The sequence below is a fragment of the Sebastes fasciatus genome, chromosome 5 (genome assembly GCF_043250625.1).
Source record: "Sebastes fasciatus isolate fSebFas1 chromosome 5, fSebFas1.pri, whole genome shotgun sequence".
NCBI classification, from domain to species: domain Eukaryota; kingdom Metazoa; phylum Chordata; class Actinopteri; order Perciformes; family Sebastidae; genus Sebastes; species Sebastes fasciatus.
The window spans coordinates 21,286,966-21,309,553 of NC_133799.1; the positions used below are offsets into that span (position 1 = coordinate 21,286,966).

The window sequence follows — 22,588 nt, forward strand, 5'->3', positions numbered from 1 at the left end:
ACTTTATGATCATCACATGCAGTTTGGACAAAAACATGCTGTTTTTTTCATGCAGTATAAATGTGTTATTTTTGCCTATTGTAAAATAATGTGTTTGAATATTTCTGCATACTGGGGTCCCTAAACAGTCTTGAATTACATAACATTGTGTATCACTGTAAAGCTGAGACTCTTGTGGATCCAATGAGCCCAACTGTATTCATGTGTGATGATGTTAGTCCCCATAGTAGCCATTTCATTGTAGTGAGACCATTTGACCTCACTGTATAAAACGACCTGTGGTGACCTCTAGGATAATCACAGCCTCATGAAACTTTACAGCCACAACCTAGAGACCTAGAGCATTCAGAGGATGGATGGCTTTCCTAGGTAGACTGACAATAAGGAGGTTTCTGAGCAGTTTCCACAACAGAAGTGATCGCCATCTAATTTCTTAAAAATACAATTATCTCAAAATGTAAAAAGCTTTTGATACCAAATCAGAGCATGACTTTTTCTACGGTGTTCCTCAAGGACTTGGCGTCTTAATGTGGAACTTTGGAGGGATTATTGATCATTTTTATCAATTTTCGAGTGGTAAAAAATGGTTAAATTTAGCCCCAAATCTGTGTAACAAATGGCATCAACCCAAAAATTGCTGCAACAACTTATGAGACGTAATAGAGCAAGGGGATGGACATCATATACTTATATCTTAATATTCTAAACCATTATACACTTTTACAAATCATTTAAATTAATTAATTAATTACATTAATTCATGTTCACTTCTGATTTATGACTAGAACAACTTGACACACAGTGCTGAGCTGCATCTCAGATTAACCTTCAGGTTCCCAGCTTTCAGATGATGTACACCACTTCTATGTGACATCTGCTGTTGAACTGCTATCTCCCCCTAAAGAACCCCTGTACCCCCTTAAAAAAGACTAAAACTGGTCTATTGTGGGTCTCAGAGGGTTGATAGAATGACCCAAAGCAGCCACATGGCCACAGTGACACTAAATAATCTTGTTGTTACATCTGTGTTCTTCACTTATTGAATCAATCTAACAAAAGTCACTTAATATATAGTAATATTCATAAACAATGAGGAAAGGAGGTTTAAAAGGGTCCAGAATGAAATAAATCAAGAGGCCGAAAGTGTCCTAAATATAAAAGTGAATGATGAATAACATAAAAAGTATGAAGAGGAAGAATGAATTCAAGTGACAGACTGTGTTAAACACACTGATCACATAACGTATGTTTCAGGCTGTTGAGGCATCAGATCACTGAACAAGATAATGAAGGTAAAGATAACATCAGTTGCAGACTTGCAAGCAGGATGTGGTCAGATATCAAGATACTGTAGGTTGGATTCACACTTGCCAACAGAGCAAATTTCTGTATAAAAGGGTCGACTTGACACTCCAAGAAGAAAGACAAGTCAATTGTCTTGCTGGCATCATGCATGCTCTGCACAAATTTCTGCTTTTTCATGTTCTGACATGTCTCGGACTAAACGGTAAGATGACCAAATCTGAATATTATTCTCCAACTGTTTAATAAGACATTAACCTAACTTTGATGTTTACTTATTTTAGCAGATGGGAGTGAAATCATCAACGGGGTAAAAGTCGAGGAGGGATCGATGCAGTATATGGTCTCGCTGCAGAACATCTATAAAAAACATGTATGTGGAGGATTCCTCATCAGGGAAGACGTTGTGGTCACTGCTGCGCACTGTAATGCTTTGTGAGTTACATTTCCTCTTCCAGCAATCTTTGATTCATGTAATTACAAGTCAAATTAAAAAGACTTCAAGATATATTAACCGACTTTCTTTTTTTTTAAAAGACCTATATTATTCATCATTTTCTACTGTTGTTGGCACAATTTTAGGAAATTTACTGACAACCTCTCCATGATCTTTCGTTCAGGGGAGTTACATCTGTTGTTCTTGGCACCCACGATCTCAAGAAAGAAGAAAAAGAAATAAGAAGAGATATTAAACAGAGATGCAAACACAAAGATTATTGGGATGTAGAGTATGGTAATGACATCATGCTCCTCAAAGTAAGTATACTCAAGTGACATCATACTTTTATGGGGGGATCAATTTTTTTTAAATGATCAGCTCCATATTCCAACAATTGTTTGTTTAATTGAAGTCTGATGAAATTAGTTTGCTAGTTTTTAAGTTTCTGATTTTGTGTGTCTCCAGCTGTCTCAGGGGGCTGGACCGAACGACAGAGTAAAAACAATTCCACTTCCCACCTCTGAAATGAACACAAACTCAACGGAAACCTGCAGTGTAGCTGGATGGGGTTACACTATAACTAATGGTGGAGCTGTTGATGATCTGAGAGTGGTGAATGTGTCTATCATTGACCCACAAGTCTGTAAGGAGCAATGGCTTCCTTATAATTTTCCTGCCAACGTAATCTGTGCAGGTGGATACCCAACAAAAGAAGGATTCTGTCAGGTATGTTTTCTGTCTGTTAATAGAAAATGTCAGTTGGTATATAAATACTATAAACCAGGGCAGCCCTTTTGGTGCCTTTAGGCAAAATTTGGATTTGGATTTATTTGATGTATTTTATGTATGACCAGCGCCCGCCCATGCCTTAAGCCGGCCCTGCTACAAACATCTTAAATTGAATATTGATTCTTCCTCACAGGGTGATTCTGGTGGTCCTCTGGTGTGCAACGGGAAGGCTGTTGGTGTTGTCTCTTACAACAATGGAAACTGTAACTACCCAAATGTACCCAACGTCTACTTGGATCTATATAAATACCTTCCCTGGATCAATCAGAGCATCCTCGGAGACATGAAACATTATGAGTAAAAATCTTGCACAAAGTTTTGCTTCAGCATACATTCATTGTAATATGGAGGCAATGTGTTGTCTCAGATTGCTCTGTCAGTGTGACCAAAATTCTAAATAAAAGCTTATTTCAAATACCATGTTTAATTTTCTTCCGTAACAACTTCATCAGAAGAAACAAATTGTATTTAAGTGAATAATAATAATATCGAGATTCTACACTTATACTTAATATTCTGTCCATCTTTGAAATGATCAAAAAGACACACTTATTCTAAAAAAAAACACAACAACCTGTCAGTAGACTGATAGGACAGCCCGGATCAACAACGTGATGGCAAATAACAACCATGGATCAGATACTGTCTGGTCCATGCATGTTATTTGGACAATCCAAACATACGGGATCTTATTAATGACTTAATAAAGGCCGTGACAAATTACTCATTTTGTTTGGCAACACCAATACAAATAAAGCTGCAAAAAATAAGCAAAACTCTCTCTTCAAGTCAAGTCAAAGTTGTTTTATACAGCATGTTTAAAAACTACGATTGAGTATTAAGGGCCACATTGAGGAAAAAAAAAATAATCTGAGATTTCGAGAATAAAGTTGTAGGGACCTCACGAGACAAAGAGCCTTGGCCTACGTGGGAAACCAGAGTCCTGATCACAGCAGGGGACCTAACTGCCCACCTCTTGAAATTTCGCATCTACATCCCGGCTTCACCAAGGAAGCCGAGGACAACCGTTCTTCATCAAAGGAAACGAGCGCACCGCCTTTTCCTTCATTTCAGGCTGCTTTCCCCTCCGCTGCCACACGGAGGTCCAGCCTGCCGTTCATCAGCTGACGAGCTCCATAACGGCCCGTTATTGTCCGAGCCAGCGCGACGCCGCCGGACCAATTAACGACGATATACTCCACTATCGCCGAAGAAGCGATTCAAGTAAGAGGCTTGTGTCTGGGCAGAGACTAGTGAAATTGTATATTCCAATAAGTTAATAACTATTGTTGATTTATACTGAACGTACGGACCGCCGAGTCCGTCTGTTTGTTTTGTTTATTTTACTTGCTTTGCTTTGCTTTGCTTTGCTTTGCTTGTTTATGTTGCTTTGTTTACTATTGCTGACTGTCTGATTACTGTGTGCTCCTTGTGTTAGCTTCTGCCAAACGTGAAGATCTGTAGCTGTAGTTTATTATTAAAAGACCAGTGCACGGCTGACTAACGTGAGTTTGCCTGCCGAGCATCTGAGTAATAATAACCCAGCTAGTACATCTCTCGCGCGGCAGTTAGGATTCCTGCTGCTGCGGTGTTTACTGTTTTACTGTGTTGATTGTTGACCACTGTGTGCTCCCCGCCTTGGGTTTTCCTTGAGAAAGTCTTTGTGCTGCACCAGAGCGTCTCTTTTCCGTTCTTTTTCTCTTTCATCGACCGCGTGGGACTTAAACCTCCCGTTCGTACGCAGTCGGTGATTTCCGTGGCGCCTCCGCCACCAGAGTAACTCCTCCCTCGTGACGTAACCACTTACGTGGTGACGCCGCCTCGGGGTTTCCCTAACTCCTCCCTCACGTGACGTAACCACTTACGTGGTGACGCCACCTTGAGCTTTCCCTTGCTCCTCCCACACACGCACACACGTAGATACGCCTCCTCACGTTCCCACCTTACTGATCACGCGGGATTTTCACATCCCGTTTGGGCGTGATCTGTAACGTTCGAGGTGACGTCCACTTAGGGCGTCCTTTGCTCCTCCCACACCACACACACACACATAGACACTCCTCCTTCACACCTAAACACATACACATTTGCATTCACACACACATCTCTCTCTTACACACACATCTCTCTCCCGCACACACATTTTCTTTTGCTTTTGTGTTTTGTTTAATTCTAGTTTAGTGCTTAGAGCTGCGTTGTAGAACATCCATTTGTTTATTAAGTGTTGTTAATTAGTAATTACTGCTGTAATAACTGTTGATTTAGATTGATGTTGTTAGAGTGTTTATTGTTGATTGAGATCACTATATTTAAATAAATGGTCTTATTTTAAATAGCAGTTGTCTGTGTTTATTGTGCATTCATATTGTAATAACGGCTGGTTATGAGAGTTAGTGCTCGGATTCACCCTTCACCGTTCATCTCCTAAGTGTAAAGTAGTGTTTAAATACTGGCATTTGGAGTGAACAATCCCCTTATGAGACTGGATTAACGTTTTGGTTATTGGTCCCTGATTCCAGGGTGGTGCCCCGTTCATTATTAATGTTTATTGATAATTCTTACTAATAATAATAATTCTATGAATATTATTTATTAATTAGCTAATAACCAAACCTGTTCCATTTGTAAATCCCTTACAAAGTCATAATATTACGAGAATAAAGTCATAGGTTTATGAGAAAAAAGTCGTAATATTATAAGAATAAAGTCATAATATTATAAAGTAGTAATTGTATGTGTTATTTTAGAGGGGAAATAGAGCAGCGTGCCGCCTGTGTGAAAATGAGGAACGTGGAGCATCTTGTGAAGTTATACTTTAGTTTAGGTTTCACAAATAACAAAATACTTCATCTGTTGGCACATCAGCACCACATTATCATCAGCATCAGGACCTTGAAAAGATTGTGCAAGAAACTGTGTTTATTCCGAAGAAAGAACCACACGGACCTGATGGGGAAATTGCCTCTTTTATGGAGGAGGAAATTAATATTTTTCTCATAAAGTTATGACTTTCTTTTTCGTAATATTACAACTTTTTTTTCTTGAAATAGTATGACTTTATTCTCATCAAATAACGACTTTATTCTCGTAATACTACTGATTTCTTTTTCCCTCAATGTGGCCCTAATACTCCGTTGTAAAAAAAACACCGGAGTTGACCAAAGTGCTGAACATGTATATAATAAAAATGAATACAAAACAAGCAACACTAAGAACAGAGTAAAAACAATAAACACATAATAGCTGTAAAAGAGTTGCAGCACAGCAGAAGATAAACTTAATCAAACGCCAGAAGGACTTAAATGTTTCTGTCGTCTGAGCAGTCTTAATATGATCAGGTAAACTGTTCCAGAGATTAGGGGCGGCCACGGCAAAGGCTCGGTCGCCTCTGTTTTTGAGTCTAGTTCTGGGGACATCCAGGGGCATCGGATTGGTCGACCTCATTGCTCTAACTGGAGTATGAAGGTGCAATAGTTCTGATTGCCAGCCCATTTAAATCCTTGAAAACAAGCAATAAAATCTTAAAATCAATCCATAAACGGACAGGAAGCTCCATTTTGTACTAACTGCAGCCGGCGAAGACGACTGTTCTGCACCCACATACAAAGAATTACAGTAGTCTAACCGAGAGGTAATAAAAGCATAACTCTGTCGAGGTCTTTGGGAGACAGATAGGCCTTTACCTTGGCTTGTAGTCTGAACTTAACTGACCTTATACACATACCAATACAACTGCACAACTGCACTGAGACAGAAATAATAATGTAAGCAATGGATTTGTAAAAGGTGTTGGTGATGGGGACACATCCCCATGTTCAGTCTGTCCAAGGTCTCAAGTTCACCACAGGTCACCCTTTTGTTCCTTCCATTCCTCCTGGTTCAAGCCAGCCGATTAGGCTGTTGTCAGGCTATTAAATAGGCGTTATCAGTGGCTATAAGCCTCATGGATGTGGGTCTGTAGGACCCAATATTAAATGTTTTTGTTTTTTTTAGTTTTTTTTTTAGCCTCAAGGCCCATCATCAGGGAAAAAGGAACAATCTATCTAGCCTACTTCTAAAATATTTCCAAATAGAGTTGACTGAATATGGCCACTCCTTGTAAAAAACAATACCTCATTTAAAATCCTGTATTATTTTGTTTCCTTTGATAACATTCTTCATCACAAGATATAAAATGATATGTAAAGGTGCAGTTTGAAGGATTTGGCTGCATCTAGCGGTGAGTTTGCAGATTGCAATCAACTGAAACTTCTCCAGTGTGCCAAGCGTGTAGAAGAATGGTGGCCGATGCAAAAGAAACGCAAATGTCCCTATCTAGAGCCAGTGTTTGATTTGTCCATTCTGTGCTACTGTAGAAACATGGCAGCCGGCTCCATGAAGAGGACTCTTAATTTCAGGTGATTATACACTAAAGAAAACATACTTATTATCCTTATTATACCTTAATTATTATTTTTATTTTCTTTGGATGGAAGTGTTCTCTGGGCTTGCCTATAAGCACAAATGTGAGGACATTTTCAAAATTGGTCAAAAAGAGAGTTTTTCTCATCATAATATATCTAGACTTGTGACTTCTACAGTACACATGGGATTACTGTTTTTTCAATAGACTCCATTATATTTTAGGAAAAAAACAGTTGTTCCATGTGCCCAAATAATAGATATAGTATGATAAGAAAATGTCTGTATCTCTGAAACTACAAGGAGCACAATCAAGTATTTGGTATCTATGAACTCATAAGAAGTTGAATATCAAAGATATGCACACATATGCACATATTTCAAATATCCTCACTTTGACTATTGATAAAAGTGGGATTTTTTATGTGATCTAAAAATGTCAAAGTTGTACTGTAACTGATACTTGCCATTTTTATTTGACCAATCAGAACAAATGTTGTGGCGTTATTCCTTATCATACAAAATATAGTCTTTGGGCACAAATGGGTTAGTATTATATTCCTCTTCTGCCAATAGATCCTTCTAGATGCTACACACTGTTCCTTTAAAGACATGTTGAAGTCTGGTGTCTGTGTGAGCATCGAAACTGTGGTTACTGTGGTTCAGTTAGTTTGTCACACAATTCAAAGAAATGTCCGAGTTGGCTGTGTCAATTAGGTCCACAAAAAGGGCATCTGTGTTATCTAATAATTAAATTCATCCAAATAGAGCTGGCTAAATACGGCCATTCCATGTAAAAACAAGATATACTGTAAAATGGTATTTAAGTCAATAAAACCAATTAGTTTTCTCGTGTTCAGTTGAGCTAAACGGTGTTACTAAAATATAAAAATGGCGACATGTACTTTCATCAACAACTTTCATGAGAAACGTTGCACATTAGAGCAGATGTCTACAGTTGCATTACACAAAACCACAACCTTTCTTCAGAATGCTAATTTTAACACTAAACATGATGTAACCCTGATGAAAAGAGGAAAGTGACTTAACTCTCATAACACTTTGCAAGATTTAAATCTAAGCACTAACACTGAGGAATAAAAAAGAAAAAAAAAAGTGTTTCCTTTGTTCAGTCAGAATGGCAGACACTGCAGGCCATTCCTGTTTAAAATGGTTGTAGTGTTAAATTGCCAATGGAGGATGGGCATGACAGGTGTGTTCCATGCTTGGGATATGACCATGCATTGAGGGCTAAAAATGACCCAGCGTCATGCGTGGATTGGTTTATCATGCCTCTTCGCACAAGGGAAGCCAGACTTCACCTTTTTAGAGGGAAGAGCCCCCGCTCCCCTTCCCAAGGGGTTGAGGGGGGGGGCTAAGCGCCCAAGGCAAACCGCATGGGGTCCCTCTTTTGCTGGGTCTGCCTCTGCCTGCTCACAGGTTGAGAGTCGGCATCGGCTTTTCTCCTCCCTCTCCTCCTCTGGATGGGGAGGAGGAGCAGGTTGATATGTTCTCCCTGTTTCCTTCGGAGGATGAGGCCCCAGCTTGGCAGCAGGCCGAGCAGGGCTTAGGGGCAGCTGAGCCACCTTTGGCTTTCCGGTTTAAGGAGGTCATTGACAAGGCGGTAGGAGCGCTGAGATTCCTCTGCCTGAGAACCCAAGGGCTCCGCCCTCTCTGTTTGAGGATGAGAGCGAAGCTCGACCTGCCCCTACCAGAGTACCCCTCCTTCCAGATTTTGAGGAGGTAGTACAAAAGCAATTTCTTGCGCCTACAGCAGCACACAGGTGGTCTGGTGTCAGTAGGTGGATGGCAGACATAAGTGGAGTTGAGAGGATTGGTTGTGGCCGCTGCCTCCAGCGGACCAGGCATCCCCAGCCCTATGTCTAGGCCTAAGAGTTAGCTGCCCTAGCAAGCCTGTTGCACGACCCCAGCTGGAGGCGTTTCATAGGCAGAGGGCTCGGCGGCAAGGAAAGAAAGGGGGGCGTGGCCAAGGTCAGAGACCCTCCAGGCCATTCCCTCGCTCCTGACGGTGTGCCGGACCCAGACCGCCACTGGCCCTTCTCGGCACGAGACGCGGCATGGGCGGCAGCTCTGGACACAAGTCCCTGAGTTTTTCCACCATGACCCAGGGATACAGGTTGCAATTTCTGTGCAGTCCTCCTCTGGCAAATTCAGCTCCTCGGGCTACATTGGTGGACCCGAAGCACAGGGAAGTGCTGCGGGCGGGGGTGACATCACTCCTGTCCAAGGGAGCCATAAGAGAGGTGGAACAGGGCGACCGGCAAGCTGGGTTTTACTCCCATTATTTCCTTGTCCCCAAACGGGACGGAGGGACTCCGACCAATCCCGGTCCTCAGGGGGCTCAGCAAGTATCTCCGTCCCCTGAGATGCAAAATGCTGACAGTTCAGAGGGTGAGACAGGCAGTCAGCCAAGGCGAGGGGTTCGCTACAATCGACCTCGAAGACGCCTATTTTCAGATACCAAAAGAAAGAGAGATCAGGGAAAACCACTGACACTTCCTGATGTTCGAGTCCAAGGGCAGGACCTACGAGTTTCGAGTCCTCCCCTTCGGTATCTCTGCTGCCCCCTCGGACTTTCGCGAGGTGCACGGATGCTGTCCTAGCACCTCTTTTCGGCGTCTGGGCCTCAAAGTGTGGTTTACCGGATGTGTCCATGCTCCTGGAGCTGCAGGCTCTTTCTATTCTTCAAAGCTGCTGCAGGTTTCTGCCGGATGGTGCAGGGGTGATCGTTCGCCCTAATCCGGCTTTCCTCCCTAAAATACTCTCGGAAATGCACATGAGCCAGTCAGTTGAGCTTCGTCATTTCTACTCCCCTCAAGAGAGGGAGGGAGCCGACTGACAACAGCCGACACTATGCCCGGTTAGGACCCTGGCGATGTACATAAAACAAACGCAGGTGTTTGTTTCAAACCGGAGTGCTTGGGTAGGCCACTGTCGAAGTCAAGGTTGTCACGTTGGGTTGTTGAGACAATCCAACAGGCTTACAGGGAGATGGATGGGCCGTTGCCACCAGGGGTGCGTGCACACTCGACACGAGGCTGCCGTGCCTCTCTAGACGAGATTGCACGGCAGCCACATGGTCAGCTCCATCTACCTTCACCAGATTCTATCGCTGAAATGTTGCAGCCGGCACCTCCTTTGGTGAGTTGGTGCTGGGTGCAACCCGGATGTGACTTACAGTAATCCTAACTGCCCATAGGGCTGGGCCTCCTTATCAGGTCCCCCTGTTGGGGTGATAAGTGTCTCCCCTCAGTCAGCTTAGCGTCTTGCGGGCTGACCTGAGCGGCTTTCCTCCCAGTAGAGGCCTTAGCATCTGGCAGGGCCTGTTAACTGGTTGGAGTGTAATGGTGTACAGTTGTAAACAGTTTGTCTGTGGAGGTGTACATAATTATTGGTCTGCACCGTCTCCTCACGGTGTGTCTTACAGAGTTCCCCATACATATCGAATATGTAAGCTGGAGAGATAGTCTCGATACGATAGAGAACGTTTGGTTACGGTGTAACCTTTGTTCTCTGAGTGAGAGACTATCTCTCCAGTATGAGGCCGCTCGGAGACACGTTACGATCAAAAACTAGCAATGATCCCACGCCAGCGCATGCGCTTTATAGACTCGCGTCTGGGCGTGGCCGGCAGTGCCGGTGTGTCTTAAAAACTATCCACGTCACCTGACCTAGGTGAGATCATTCCCCATACATATGGAATATGTAAGCTGGAGAGATAGTCTCTCACTCAGAGAACAAAGGTTACACCGTAACCAAACGTTACAAGCACTGTTGACAAATGTTCACTGTGGTGAATTACTAACACTTTGAAGTCTCTGCAGGGTGATTGTTGAACTGAAATGAATGGAAAGCACTGATTTGCAGATAGGAAATGTCGGGGAGAGGCGGTACAAAAGTAACACTTTTCAGATAAACGTCATATGTCATGTGTATTCTTATCAATACCAAGCGTGTACAAATATGGAACAACTTCGATATAATTTGACTTTGAGCGGATGATGTGCATCGATACTTTCGACCCTGTCGGTCGGGATGAAAGTTTAAACTTGAATTGTTTATTATATTCTTGTTTTTATTAAACATGTCTGACAATGTCCTTGTTAATATGTGATTGCAAACATTCTATCCTTTATCTGAATAAAACAATATTTAAGGTCCAGTGTGTAGAATCTAGCAGTATCTAGCGGTGAGGTGAGGAGATTGCAACTTTCGTACCGGCTCTCCCCTATCTAAAAACCTAAATTATGCTTTGAAAGGGGTCAGTTTGTTTTCTTCATCATTATTAGCAGCATTAACATCATATCTAATGTTCAGTCATCATTCAACTGTGATTTCTAGACCATACACGGTTATACTTGGAGCTAATTCCCTGGCCGGTAATGAACCCACAACGCAGGTGTTCAGTGCAGTCAGATCCATTCCTCATCCCAACTATGATGGACTTGCCAATGATATCATGCTCCTCAAGGTAAGGACAGCTTAAATTGTTGTTTACTACACTATATCAGATTTTAAGAGAAGAATTCTCTTTATTATTATATGATAATAAAATGAAAACAAAAAAATAGAGTCTTGAATACCCAGGACTTTATGGCAACTCTAGTCTATGTTAGGCTCCCATTCTGACATGCATGTTGGAGCTTAATTGAATCCAGATGAAAGTGTTAGGTCAGTACTCACTGGTCCTTGGGAACTCAGACGTCTGTTGGCAAACAGTTTTGCAACCCCTCTTTCCAGCCATGTCCAATATGGTGCGATGGAGAAACACTCTGTCAACGTACAGTACGTGTGAAACATAGGCTCCTATGAGAAGTGGCATCTCTCTGCAGCAGTGTACAGCAGCATCCGAAGCAAAATATCTAGAAATCCACACAAATAACGAGTCTCTACTCTATTTAACTACAGTACACATGTCCATATGAACTCAGATTACAGATAAAGACCATACTCACTCAGAAACGGGTGTAACATGTGTTTCCCACACACATAAGTCTCTTTTCGTCCCAGCTAACGTTAGCTAGCTAGCTGGCAACAGTCCACTGCATCGTTACCGCGTTTGCGCCAATTAAGTGAAATTACCAATAGAAAAAAAATCAAAACAACGCTCAATTTCGTTTTACATGGTAGAAGAGCAGAGGAGCAGAGTACAGCAGAGACTCCGGTCCTGGAGACAAAAGCTACGGTCTCCCCCGTGTCCTCTGACCGCGGCCAACAATGTTTTGCAAGAAGGGCTTCACTAGATATAACTTTGCGGTTTTGGTGCGTCCGTGTAGTTTGTGTTGGAGTCTGAGTCTGAAAAGCGTAGCCACATATGCGAGCGCGCATATGCAAGCGAGTGCGCATGTGACACCGACCCGGGTGATTTATACGTGTAAGAAGTTACAAACAGTCCCTTTAAACCAGTGTTTTTGCTTAGCAGCGTCAGTTAGCTTTTCTCACTCGTTCAATTCAGTCCCTCCCTCTCACCCACCCAGACAAGTTCAAGGACTCCTCAAAACGTAGAAAATTTCAGATACTTCACAAAACAAGAGCAAGATTATTATTCACAAGGCATTATTGAGCCAGTCCATATTCAGAAATGAACATTCGTATCTGAAATGCAACATATGAAAATAGCTGTCCTGGATTAAAAAGATTCTCCAGGAAAAGTCACTCTATATTATAGTGTTTGCATTGTCATAAAAAACATGTCATGTCATATTTTTACATGTACAAACAGATTACAACAAATATGTTTTTGTTTTTCAGACATGTAGCCTACCGGTACTCACATAATTAAACCTGCAGTGGGCAGAATATTTTTGGCATCATTGGGAAAAAATTCCACAATAACCTTTCAGCATATTGTGATTCAAGACTTCTGCACCTCCTCATGACTGTTTTCAGGCTTTAAAAAATCCCTAGCCTTTGATGGGAGAGTTTGGTCAATCAGAGAGAGAGCGTTCCTATTGGTTGTTCATTCAACGGAGGCAGCTGTCAATCACTCGCAAACTCCAATCAAACGGTCAAACTAGAAAGCGCTGATCAAATATAAATCAATATTCTGTTACTGTAATGTCTATTTCTCAAATGCTTTCAGACACATCTTGTAGTGTAGTGTTTAGCTGTAAAATGAGAACGTTTGCTCCGGCTGGTGGGCGGTGCTTGGTGTTTCCTGAACTGATCTTTAAATATCTGCCGGGTCACAAACTTTCTCATTTTACAGCTAAACAGTACACAAAGAGATGTTTCTGAATACATTTGAGGCGAGAAATAGACATTACAGTAACAGAATATTGATTCATATTTCATCAGTGCTGCCTAGTTTGACTGTTTGATCGGAGTTCGCGAGTGACTGACAGCTGCTCAGAGACGGCAGGCTCCAGCTCGGCTCTGATTGGTTGTTTTCCTCCGGTCTGTGAAATCTTGCAGATGCTGTTAGGAGGACCAGAGGACACCGGAGGACACAGAGGCATATTATTATTTTTTTCCGGTTACCTGTCTCATGCACTACTGTCAGGACATAGTGACCATTTTATAAAAATAACTTTTTTTAATCTTAAAAGAAATGAGTTTTGCCCCTCAGATTTTCTTTGACATTTTCAGACTATATTTGGGCTCATTTCATCTTTGAACGTTACATTCTGTGAATCTTGGCTATTTGTCCAAAGACGTCCGGAGACGCTTTCAACTTATTAGCAAAATATTTCCACTGTGGCAACAAATAAGACTTGCTAAGAGAAAGATATTGTAAATTAAACTGGGCTTACTGGGCATATTTAGGAATGACTAAGTCTAGCAGAAAGACAGATAGGCACTTGCTAACATAGAAACACTAGGCTAAAACGACCCATATAACAGATTCACTCAGAAGGATGACTCAGTTGTTTGGCTTTGACGGAGAGAGGTTTTTAATGCACTGCAGGGTGCAGACGTAACATAAACTGATGGAGTGGCGCCCACCAATGGTCAAAAAGAAACTATGCAACTCTTTGGTCTTACTCAGGCCGTCTCTGCTGAGTAAAACCAGACAGCAACAGCTTGTATTTATGTATATTTGAGCTGTATCTGAATATAGATTTGTGAAGAGAAAACGCTGAATAATGTAGTCAGATTTGTTCAATGAATAAGCGTGAATGCATGACTTGTTACATGACAAATCCTCTCACCAAATCATTACAAAACATGACAGGAAGTGAGCATTTTACATACTATATACTATATAATGTCATATGTAAAGCAAGGTAATGATTTCTCTGGCTCGATCTGTGTATGTTTGTGTACTAACTTGATCATTAGTTTCACAACTGTGAGAACAACACTCAAACCTGAAGCTGGAAACTGTGGTTTATGTGGTTCGTCTAGTTTGCTACAGATTTCAGAGAAATGTTTCATGTGCTGTGCTGAGTATTTCCACACCAAACAATAATGTTGTTGCATCTGTGTGCCTCACTTGTAAGATTAATGCAATAAAAAGCTCACCTGCTGTGACCGAGTTGTATCCACAAACAGGGAGAAAAGGTCATTTGAAGGCATCATTAGCTCCACCATCTCGTGTCACTTCTTGTTGCAAAACAACAAAATGCCGAACTCGAGGCTTCAAAACGACAGACAAACCAATGGATGGCGTCACGGTGACTACGTCCACTTCTTATATATAGTCTATGCTTTTTTCCCACGTTTGAACAAATATTAAAATCTTATTAAAAAGTGACAGTCCTACTGTGTATGTCATTTGCTTGATCTATGTACACTGTAAAAACTCTAACTTGTATTTGTTGGCATGACAAAGCGTTAACCTCTGCTCTGTCAACACTTAGAGGCACTGACACACCAGGCCGATGGTCGACCGACGGACAGTTTGGGGCCATCGGTGAGCGTCCGTCGGCCTTGTTTTTACTGTGTCCCGCTATTAGCTCTGTTAGCTCTGTTAGCTCTGTTAGCACTATTAGCTCTGTTAGCATTGTTAGCGCGGCTAGCCCCCGCCATTTCGGCTCTGCCACCTCCGTGTTTGCTTGTGAGGTCGGAGTGGAGGAGTGGAGAGCCCTGTGCAGACTATTTGCATAAGCTATTCTTTAAAAAATTTAACTATCCAAATGAATGGGACAGAATATTGTATTAAATTTGTCAAAATACTGTCAATTCCAGAGAGCAGTCTGTTTACAATTACATTAAATTGATATGTTTAAAACTTATTAAGAACCTGTGTGAGCGAAATTAACCACATCATTAATTATTCTTCCACTGTCTGCTTTGCTAATTTCCAGCAAATTGTCACCTTTGTCTTTCAGATTGAGATGAATGCAGTCACAGACACTTTTCCTGATTTTAGCTTGCGCCCAAAGTACCACTTTGCGGAACATTATCCTTACCTTATACGCTGCTTTGGTCCATTGGTGGAATTATGGACAATGAGGTTTGAGTCAAAACACACTTTTTTCAATAAGACTGTGCATGATGTTCAGAACTTTAAAAATGTGCTTCTCATGCTGTCCAGAAAACACCAGCAGATGATTGCATGCCAATTTGATAACCAAAGTCTTTTAAGCCAGTGTTACATGTGGAGAAAGTAACTGACATCAAAACACCTTCTTTGGATGCTGTCCTGCGCACAGTGATAGAGAGAAAGTATCCACGTGTTGAAGCTGTGTCCCTTTCTAAAGACATTTGGAAACCGCTATGCAGCGGGTATGATTATATCAGCTGGACACTGCAGTGGACTGCCAGAATTCTATAAATTGTGACCATAGTAGTTAGCCCTGAAAAAGTGGCCTTTGTTGGCAAAAAGCTCACATCTTGGTACCTGGAACATTTTAGGTCTTTCGAGCTTGTGGAGAACATCTATGCAGACACCTGAGATTTTCGATCCTGAGGCTCTCAACAACTGTCATCCATTGACTGCATACACAGTGGGAGGGAAGATACTGGTGACCCCAAAAGTGTGCCTGCTGCATTGAAGGGACGCAGAATGGTGAGTATACTGATTACTCTTCATAGAAAAAACTCGCTTTTACTCTCATTTTCACTCTCTCTTCCATTCAGACAAGATCATAACATATAATGCTCTTCCAAAGTTTCCAACCATGATCTGAGTTTTGATGTGATGTCTCACTACTAGCCTTTACATTTTATAACTTTAACATTATGTGATGACTGTCCCATCACAGGGAGGAGCAAGTTTACTAGAAAGTTCATTTGTTTTTGGGGTGATGAGACGGGACATGAGCTCTTGTGTTGTCACCCCAAAAAACATTCATATTGCCAATTTTTTGCTGGTCACATTTACACACGTGCCGTCGTCCCATGATAGTTTTACATCTGCACACAGCGGCACAGACCATAATGTCACAACAACACACACATCGTCGTCATTGTTGAAGTTCTTCAGCGTGAGTGAAGAACATAAAGCTCAACTGTCACAACTGCAAAATAACCCCTAGAGGAAAAACCATAAAACATTTGGAACAACTAATTTAATCAGACACTTATTACATAATAGATAATTAAAACTACTAACGCCACAATTTTTAAAAATCAAAGCAAATATTTAAAGAAATTATTAAATATTATATTTAAATTTCGAATTATGTTTTTTTATGCAAATAACCACGATAGATTACAATAACCAAGTAAAAAGATAACATTTAGAATTTTTTACGGTTTACACTGACTTTTGGGACAGTTGAAATAATGTTTTGGGACGGTGGTAAAAAAAAGTTAGCCTGGAGTCTTGCTGTCAATTATAGTTCTTAGAAAGAAAATTGGAATCGGCAAAAATCAAAATCGACAGGTCAGACTCTTAAAAAATCGTAATCAGCCAAGAATTGCAATCGGTGCATCTGTAGTAGGTAGTACTGACACAATATAACTATAACAGCGCTGTTTATTAATCTAATTTGTGGGAAATTGTCTTGTTTTTCTGCCTTCTGCAATCTGAACCTTCTGTCTTTTATTCTTTTCTCATCTAACACAGGGTTTATTACTGCTGGTGAAAATCTCCCCATCAATGTCTCGTAAATTGGTGCTTCCTCAAGTACCTGAATCAGTTGAAAATTTGCAAAACATTCTTCTGGAAAATCTGCAACTTCAAGGCAGCTTCACATTACAGTTTGAGGACCCAGATTTTAATAACGCTCTCTGTAATTTGATGGATATTCATGAGTTGCCACCTGAACGTGTTATCTTAGACTCAGACTCTGTTGATTCAGGGTCTTCCCTGGACACAGCCAGTTTATCCACCATAGAGTCACCACAGAGTCCCTCCGCTTTTATCAAGAACTATCTGCGAAGTATATCAGAGTGGCCTTCACCTTTTCCCATTCCAGCCTTTTCCTATGATGTGGAATTGAAGTTACGCAAAGGCAATGAGGCATATGAAAAGACCAAGAAAGGTATCAGCATAACCAGAGACATGAAGATAGACATTTTGGATAAGATTGCTCAGGCAGTTTTTGAAGTGAAAGCCTATCCAGATCAAGACCAGATTGGGTCTGCTGCTTCTGCTCTCGTCAGTAGGCACCCCTGCCTTCGAGAACCGGGCAGTGGAACGGGGTATGATGGATGGAAAATGAGCATAAAATACAAACTTGGTAGTTACAGGTCCAAGCTAAGTAACGCAGGCTGCATTGAGGTCAGCATTAACCGGAGAAGAAGCGGTGAAGATGATGGTGCAGGTCCTTCTTTGAAGAGAGCAAAGCGAGGGGAGATTAACTATGTTCCTGACCACCCAGATACCCATACTGATGACTCGCTGGAGGAGGAAAGACTAGCTCTGGTTGAGGAGTTAAAGAAGAGGAATAAGAATGTTGCACTCATAAAGCAACAGATGGAGGTGACATTCTCCCTGAGGCGCAAGGAGATTGTGGAGCTAGTGCCTATGGTGTCAGAGGTTCAGGAGCGGTGGCCTGCTCTGTTTTACGAGGCAGAGGTAAGCAGCTGAGCAAAGAATATATTATGTTGTGTTTCAGATTTAGTCTTTGCAAAATAAGAATCTGAAGTTGTTTACTTCTATTAACCCTCATCCTACCAACTGGGGTACCGCCAGACCCCAGAGGTATACTTTTTGTCATATCTCACAGGTGCTTTGTTCTATCATTCCAATTTTTCATGACTTTGTCAATCAATTTGTTCCTTATAACTTCATAACATTGTTTTCTGTTTTAATTAGGGCTTTTTAAAAATACCAATGTATTGGGGTCCTTGGGGTCCCACCAAAAGCACCTAATTGCAGCCTATGCAGTTAAAATAGGTAAAATATAATAAATGGATCAAATGTTTGTCATGGGTCCTAATTTAACTAATTTATTATTAGTGTAATTAATGCCATCCTTCAGATGACATTAATTACACTAATAATGTTTTGAGATGGCATAAGTTAACATGGTGCTATGATGGTTGTTTCTTACAGTTGAACATTCTTGGGGTCCCAAGGATGAGGGTTAATAAAATACATATTTTAACATGAGGATGGTGTTGAAATTGTATTGATTTAGTATTGGACATTTAAGTTTGCTGTTCTGTTGTTCTTCAACAGATCAGGGAAGAGTTTCTTCGGATCACCAACAAGGACCTAATAGACAACTTCAGAGCAGCCATTAATCAGCACACTCCAAGGCTCCTTAAACTCTATCGGGCTAGGCGGACAGCTTTCCCGCCTGAGATGAATCAACTCCTTAACAGACTGGATGAAGAGGTGAATTTCTAGACTTAATAATCTCATTATTCTCGACATTATGGAAATAAATGTATAACAAGGAATTGTTTTTTTTTCCTTTTTATAAAGCTGCACTAATCAATATTTTTAAATAAACTGGGTCAAATTTAAGGTGTTGCTCATAGTGACAAACCATCAGAATAACCCCACCGTACACTACCTAAGGGACAGGCAAAGATAGCGACAAGTAGGTGAAGAAAGTGGAACATCTAACAGCTAAAAAGCCAGCTATTTATATCAGGAGTTAAAAGGAGTAAATCTTAGACTTTTATTCAACAGGTATTTGCTTGATGTGGAAGAGGACAGCTGTTTGCCACATAATCAACCTCATAAGGCCATAATATATCAAGTGTGTGATTGTTTCAGTCTGTTGAGTCCTGCACCTAAGTGGGCAAAATAAATAAATAAATTCCCTATAGGAAAATGTACGATTTAAGAACAATGTATCCCAAAGTCATTAAGGCCTTAAAACTAGATTTTAACTAAAGGCCCCTCAACAAGATGGGCTCTCAAGAGCAGATAGCAATGCAAGCGTTGCCTTCAGGCTTTAATACTGCATATTAACAAACAAACTTGCAATGAAATTAATTATCACAACCTGCTACAAGGTGAGCCTGGAGCCTTTGGGCCCCCTCTGGGTTTGGGGCCCCAGGGCAGTCTATACCCAGCTGATAATCCAGATTTTCTTTAATCTTTTAATCATTTGATTTCACTTTCTAATAAGACAATAACGTATGCAGTTATAAATCTTAGTAAGTATTTCCAACTGCTGTAGGCTACAATATATTTTTTTTAATATACTTTTTACATTTATGAAATTTGTGATGATGCTCCTGTAGACCACTTACTGTCAAATAAGAGTGAAAATCATTTCAATTAATTAATTAATTAATTAATTAATTTCATTAATTAATGTTCACTTCTGACTTCTGACTAGAACAACTTGACACACAGTGCTGAGCTGCATCTCAAATTAACCTTCAGGTTCCCAGCTTTCAGATGATGTACACCACTTCTATGTGACATCTGCTGTTGACCTGCTGTCTCCCCCTAAAGACCCCCTGTACCCCCCTAAAAAAAGACTAAAACTGGTCTATTGTGGGTCTCAGAGGGTTAATAGAATGACCCAAAGCAGCCACATGGCCACAGTGACACTAAATAATGTTGTTGTTACATCTGTGTTCTTCACTTATTGAATTAATCTAACAAAGGTAACTTAATATATAGTAATATTCATAAACAATGAGGAAAGGAGGTTTAAAGTGGTCCAGAATTAACTAAATCAAGAGGCCGAAAGTGTCCTAAATATAAAAGTGAATGATGAATAACATAAAAAGTAAGAAGAAGATAGGGTTGTCTGAGGAGGTTTGGGGGAAATTTGCAGTTTTCAATGGTCCTCTACTTACTCCACAGACTGGAGAGAACACTGCTGGAAAAATATTATAAGATATTTTAAGACCCCACACCAGGAAAAATACAAGAACACAAGCTCGACGTGTTGAAGACAATGTGGCTCAATAGAGGCAAATCATTTTCATATTTTCTGGGACTACCCCAAAGTGAGTTTATACTGGAAAGGTATTCATAACTCATTAAGCACTGTATTTAAGACTCAAATACCTCTGAACTTGGAGACTCTTTATCTGGGCCACATTTTGTTTTTGAGACAGAGGAGTGATATAAAGCTGCTGCAGGCCCTTTTGGCGGCAAGTAAAAAATCTATCACAAGAAGGTGGCTAAATCCAGTACCACCTACATTGGATGATTGGTATGGAATAACCCTTGAACTATTTCAAATGGAAAAGTTGACTTACTCTTTGAGGATCCAAAAGGGCAAATTTGACCAGATTTGGAATAAATGGATCGAATTTATAACCCCCATAAGAGTAGACTTTGTATGACTCCACTGACTTTTTTTCTCTTTTCTTCCTTTCCTCTTCTTGCTGAGAATAATAAGAATGTAATGTAAGCTCCCTTGGTTCTAATGTATATAGTTATGTCTTTAATAGAGTGTGAGATAGGCATAGGTAAGAAAGCTAAATGTAACTGCTGATAGTTTGATGGAGAAGTATGCATGGGCATGTAGGCTGTATACGCGTGAGTATGCAAGTGAATATCGATGTGTGTAGATGTGTATAATCTGGACTTGTGGAACGGTTTACACGGCCACGTACTTCAGAAAGTAAGGTTGGAGGACCCACAGTTCTCCAAAAGGCTGAGTTGACTCACAAGTACTGTGGCATCCGCATGCTTCTTTTCGGGCATATGCATATAGACTGTACATGCATATTAAAATGGGAAAAGAGTTAGGTATAACTATCTGTAAAGTTTGATATACACTGTGATAACGCCTTTTCCAAACAAAAAGAAAATTTTAAAAAAAGTAAGAAGAGGAAGAATTAATTAATGTGAAAAGACTGTGTTAAACACACTGATCACATAATGTTTGTTTCAGGCTGTTGAGGCATCAGATCACTGAACAAGATAATGCAAAGATAACATAAGATGGAAACTCGCAAACATGCCTTGCACGAAGGATGTGGTCATATATCAAGAAATGTGATAATCACACTTGCCAACAAAGCAAACTGCTGTATAAAATGATGATGCCCCTTATAAACTTTTACAAATCATTTAAATTAATTAATTAATTATATTAATTCATGTTCACTTCTATGTGACATCTGCTGTTGACCTGCTGTCTCCCCCTAAAGACCCCCTGTACCCCCCTAAAAAAAGACTAAAACGGGTCTATTGTGGGTCTCAGAGGGTTGATAGAATGACCCAAAGCAGCCACATGGCCACAGTGACACTAAATAATCTTGGTGTTACATCTGTGTTCTTCATTTATTGAATCAATCTAACAAAAGTCACTTAATATATAGTAATATTCATAAACAATGAGGAAAGGAGGTCTAAAAGGGTCCAGAATTAACTAAATCAAGAGGCCGAAAGTGTCCTAAATATAAAATTGAATGATGAATAACATAAAAAGTAGGAAGAAGAATAATTAATTAATGTGAAAAGACTGTGTTAAACACACTGATCACATAATGTTTGTTTCAGGCTGTTGAGGCATCAGATCACTGAACAAGATAATGCAAAGATAACATAAGATGGAAACTCGCAAACATGCCTTGCACGAAGGATGTGGTCATATATCAAGATACAGACGTGGACAAAGTTGTTGGTAACGTTCCGTTAAAGAAAGAAAAACCCACAATGGTCAATGAAATAACTTGAAACTGACAAAAGTAATAATAAATAAAAATGTACTGAAAATGAACTAATGAAAATCAGACATTGTTTTTGAATTGCTGTTCAACAGAATCATTTTAAAAAACAAACTAATGAAACTGGCCTGGATAAAAATGATGGTACCCTTAACTTAATATTTTGTTGCACAACCTTTTGAGGCAATCACTTCAATCGAGTGATTTCTGTAACTCTCAATGAGACTTCTGCACCTGTCGACAGGTATGTTGGCCCACTCCTCGTGAGCAAACTGCTCCAGCTGTCTCAGGTTTGAAGGGTGCCTTCTCCAGACTGCATGTTTCAGCTCCTTCCACAGATGTTCAATAGGATTTAGATCAGGGCTCATAGAAGGCCACTTCAGAATAGTCCAATATTTTGTTCTTTGCCATTCTTGGGTGTTTTTAGCTGTGTTTTGGGTCATTATCCTGTTTGAGGACCCATGACCTGCAACTGAGACCAAGCTTTCTGACACTGGGCAGCACATTTCGCTCCAGAATGCCTTGATAGTCTTGAGATTTCATTGCACCCTGCACAGATTCAAGACACCCTGTGCCAGATGCAGCAAAGCAGCCCCAGAACATAACCTAGCCTCCTCCATGTTTCACATTAGGTACAGTGTTCTTTTCTTTGGATGCTTCATCTCTTCGTCTGTGAACATAGAGCTGATGTGACTTGCCAAAAAGCTC

General features: G+C 40.7%; 2 protein-coding genes and 1 long non-coding RNA gene across 5 annotated transcripts in view; all 3 read left to right on the forward strand.

Moving 5' to 3' along the window:
* The window catches only part of LOC141767947 (uncharacterized), a 65,335-nt gene that overhangs the window by 20,481 nt on the left and 22,266 nt on the right, over positions 1 to 22,588 (forward strand). The window contains exons 1-2 of one of the 2 annotated variants that reach the window (XR_012593966.1): positions 4,226 to 4,356; positions 4,415 to 4,529. This is a non-coding gene — a long non-coding RNA (uncharacterized LOC141767947). Of the gene's footprint in view, positions 1 to 4,225; positions 4,530 to 22,588 lie in introns of those variants that run through there. The other variant, XR_012593967.1, reaches the window with a different exon arrangement.
* On the forward strand, positions 1,230 to 3,228 carry LOC141767944 (duodenase-1-like). The gene is made up of 5 exons (XM_074635699.1): positions 1,230 to 1,507; positions 1,587 to 1,737; positions 1,923 to 2,058; positions 2,207 to 2,467; positions 2,664 to 3,228. Exons 1-5 carry the CDS (start codon positions 1,450 to 1,452, stop codon positions 2,829 to 2,831), a joined length of 774 nt encoding a protein of 257 aa, XP_074491800.1. The 5' UTR covers positions 1,230 to 1,449; the 3' UTR covers positions 2,832 to 3,228.
* The window catches only part of LOC141767945 (duodenase-1-like), a 28,447-nt gene continuing 20,972 nt past the window's right edge, over positions 15,114 to 22,588 (forward strand). Inside the window, exons 1-4 of one of the 2 annotated variants that reach the window (XM_074635701.1) lie at positions 15,114 to 15,350; positions 15,752 to 15,905; positions 16,908 to 17,861; positions 18,468 to 18,626. In XM_074635701.1, the coding sequence (XP_074491802.1) occupies positions 15,903 to 15,905; positions 16,908 to 17,861; positions 18,468 to 18,626 (1,116 nt within the window). In that variant the 5' untranslated portion in view covers positions 15,114 to 15,350; positions 15,752 to 15,902. Of the gene's footprint in view, positions 15,906 to 16,907; positions 17,862 to 18,467; positions 18,627 to 22,588 lie in introns of both variants that reach the window. The other variant, XM_074635700.1, reaches the window with a different exon arrangement.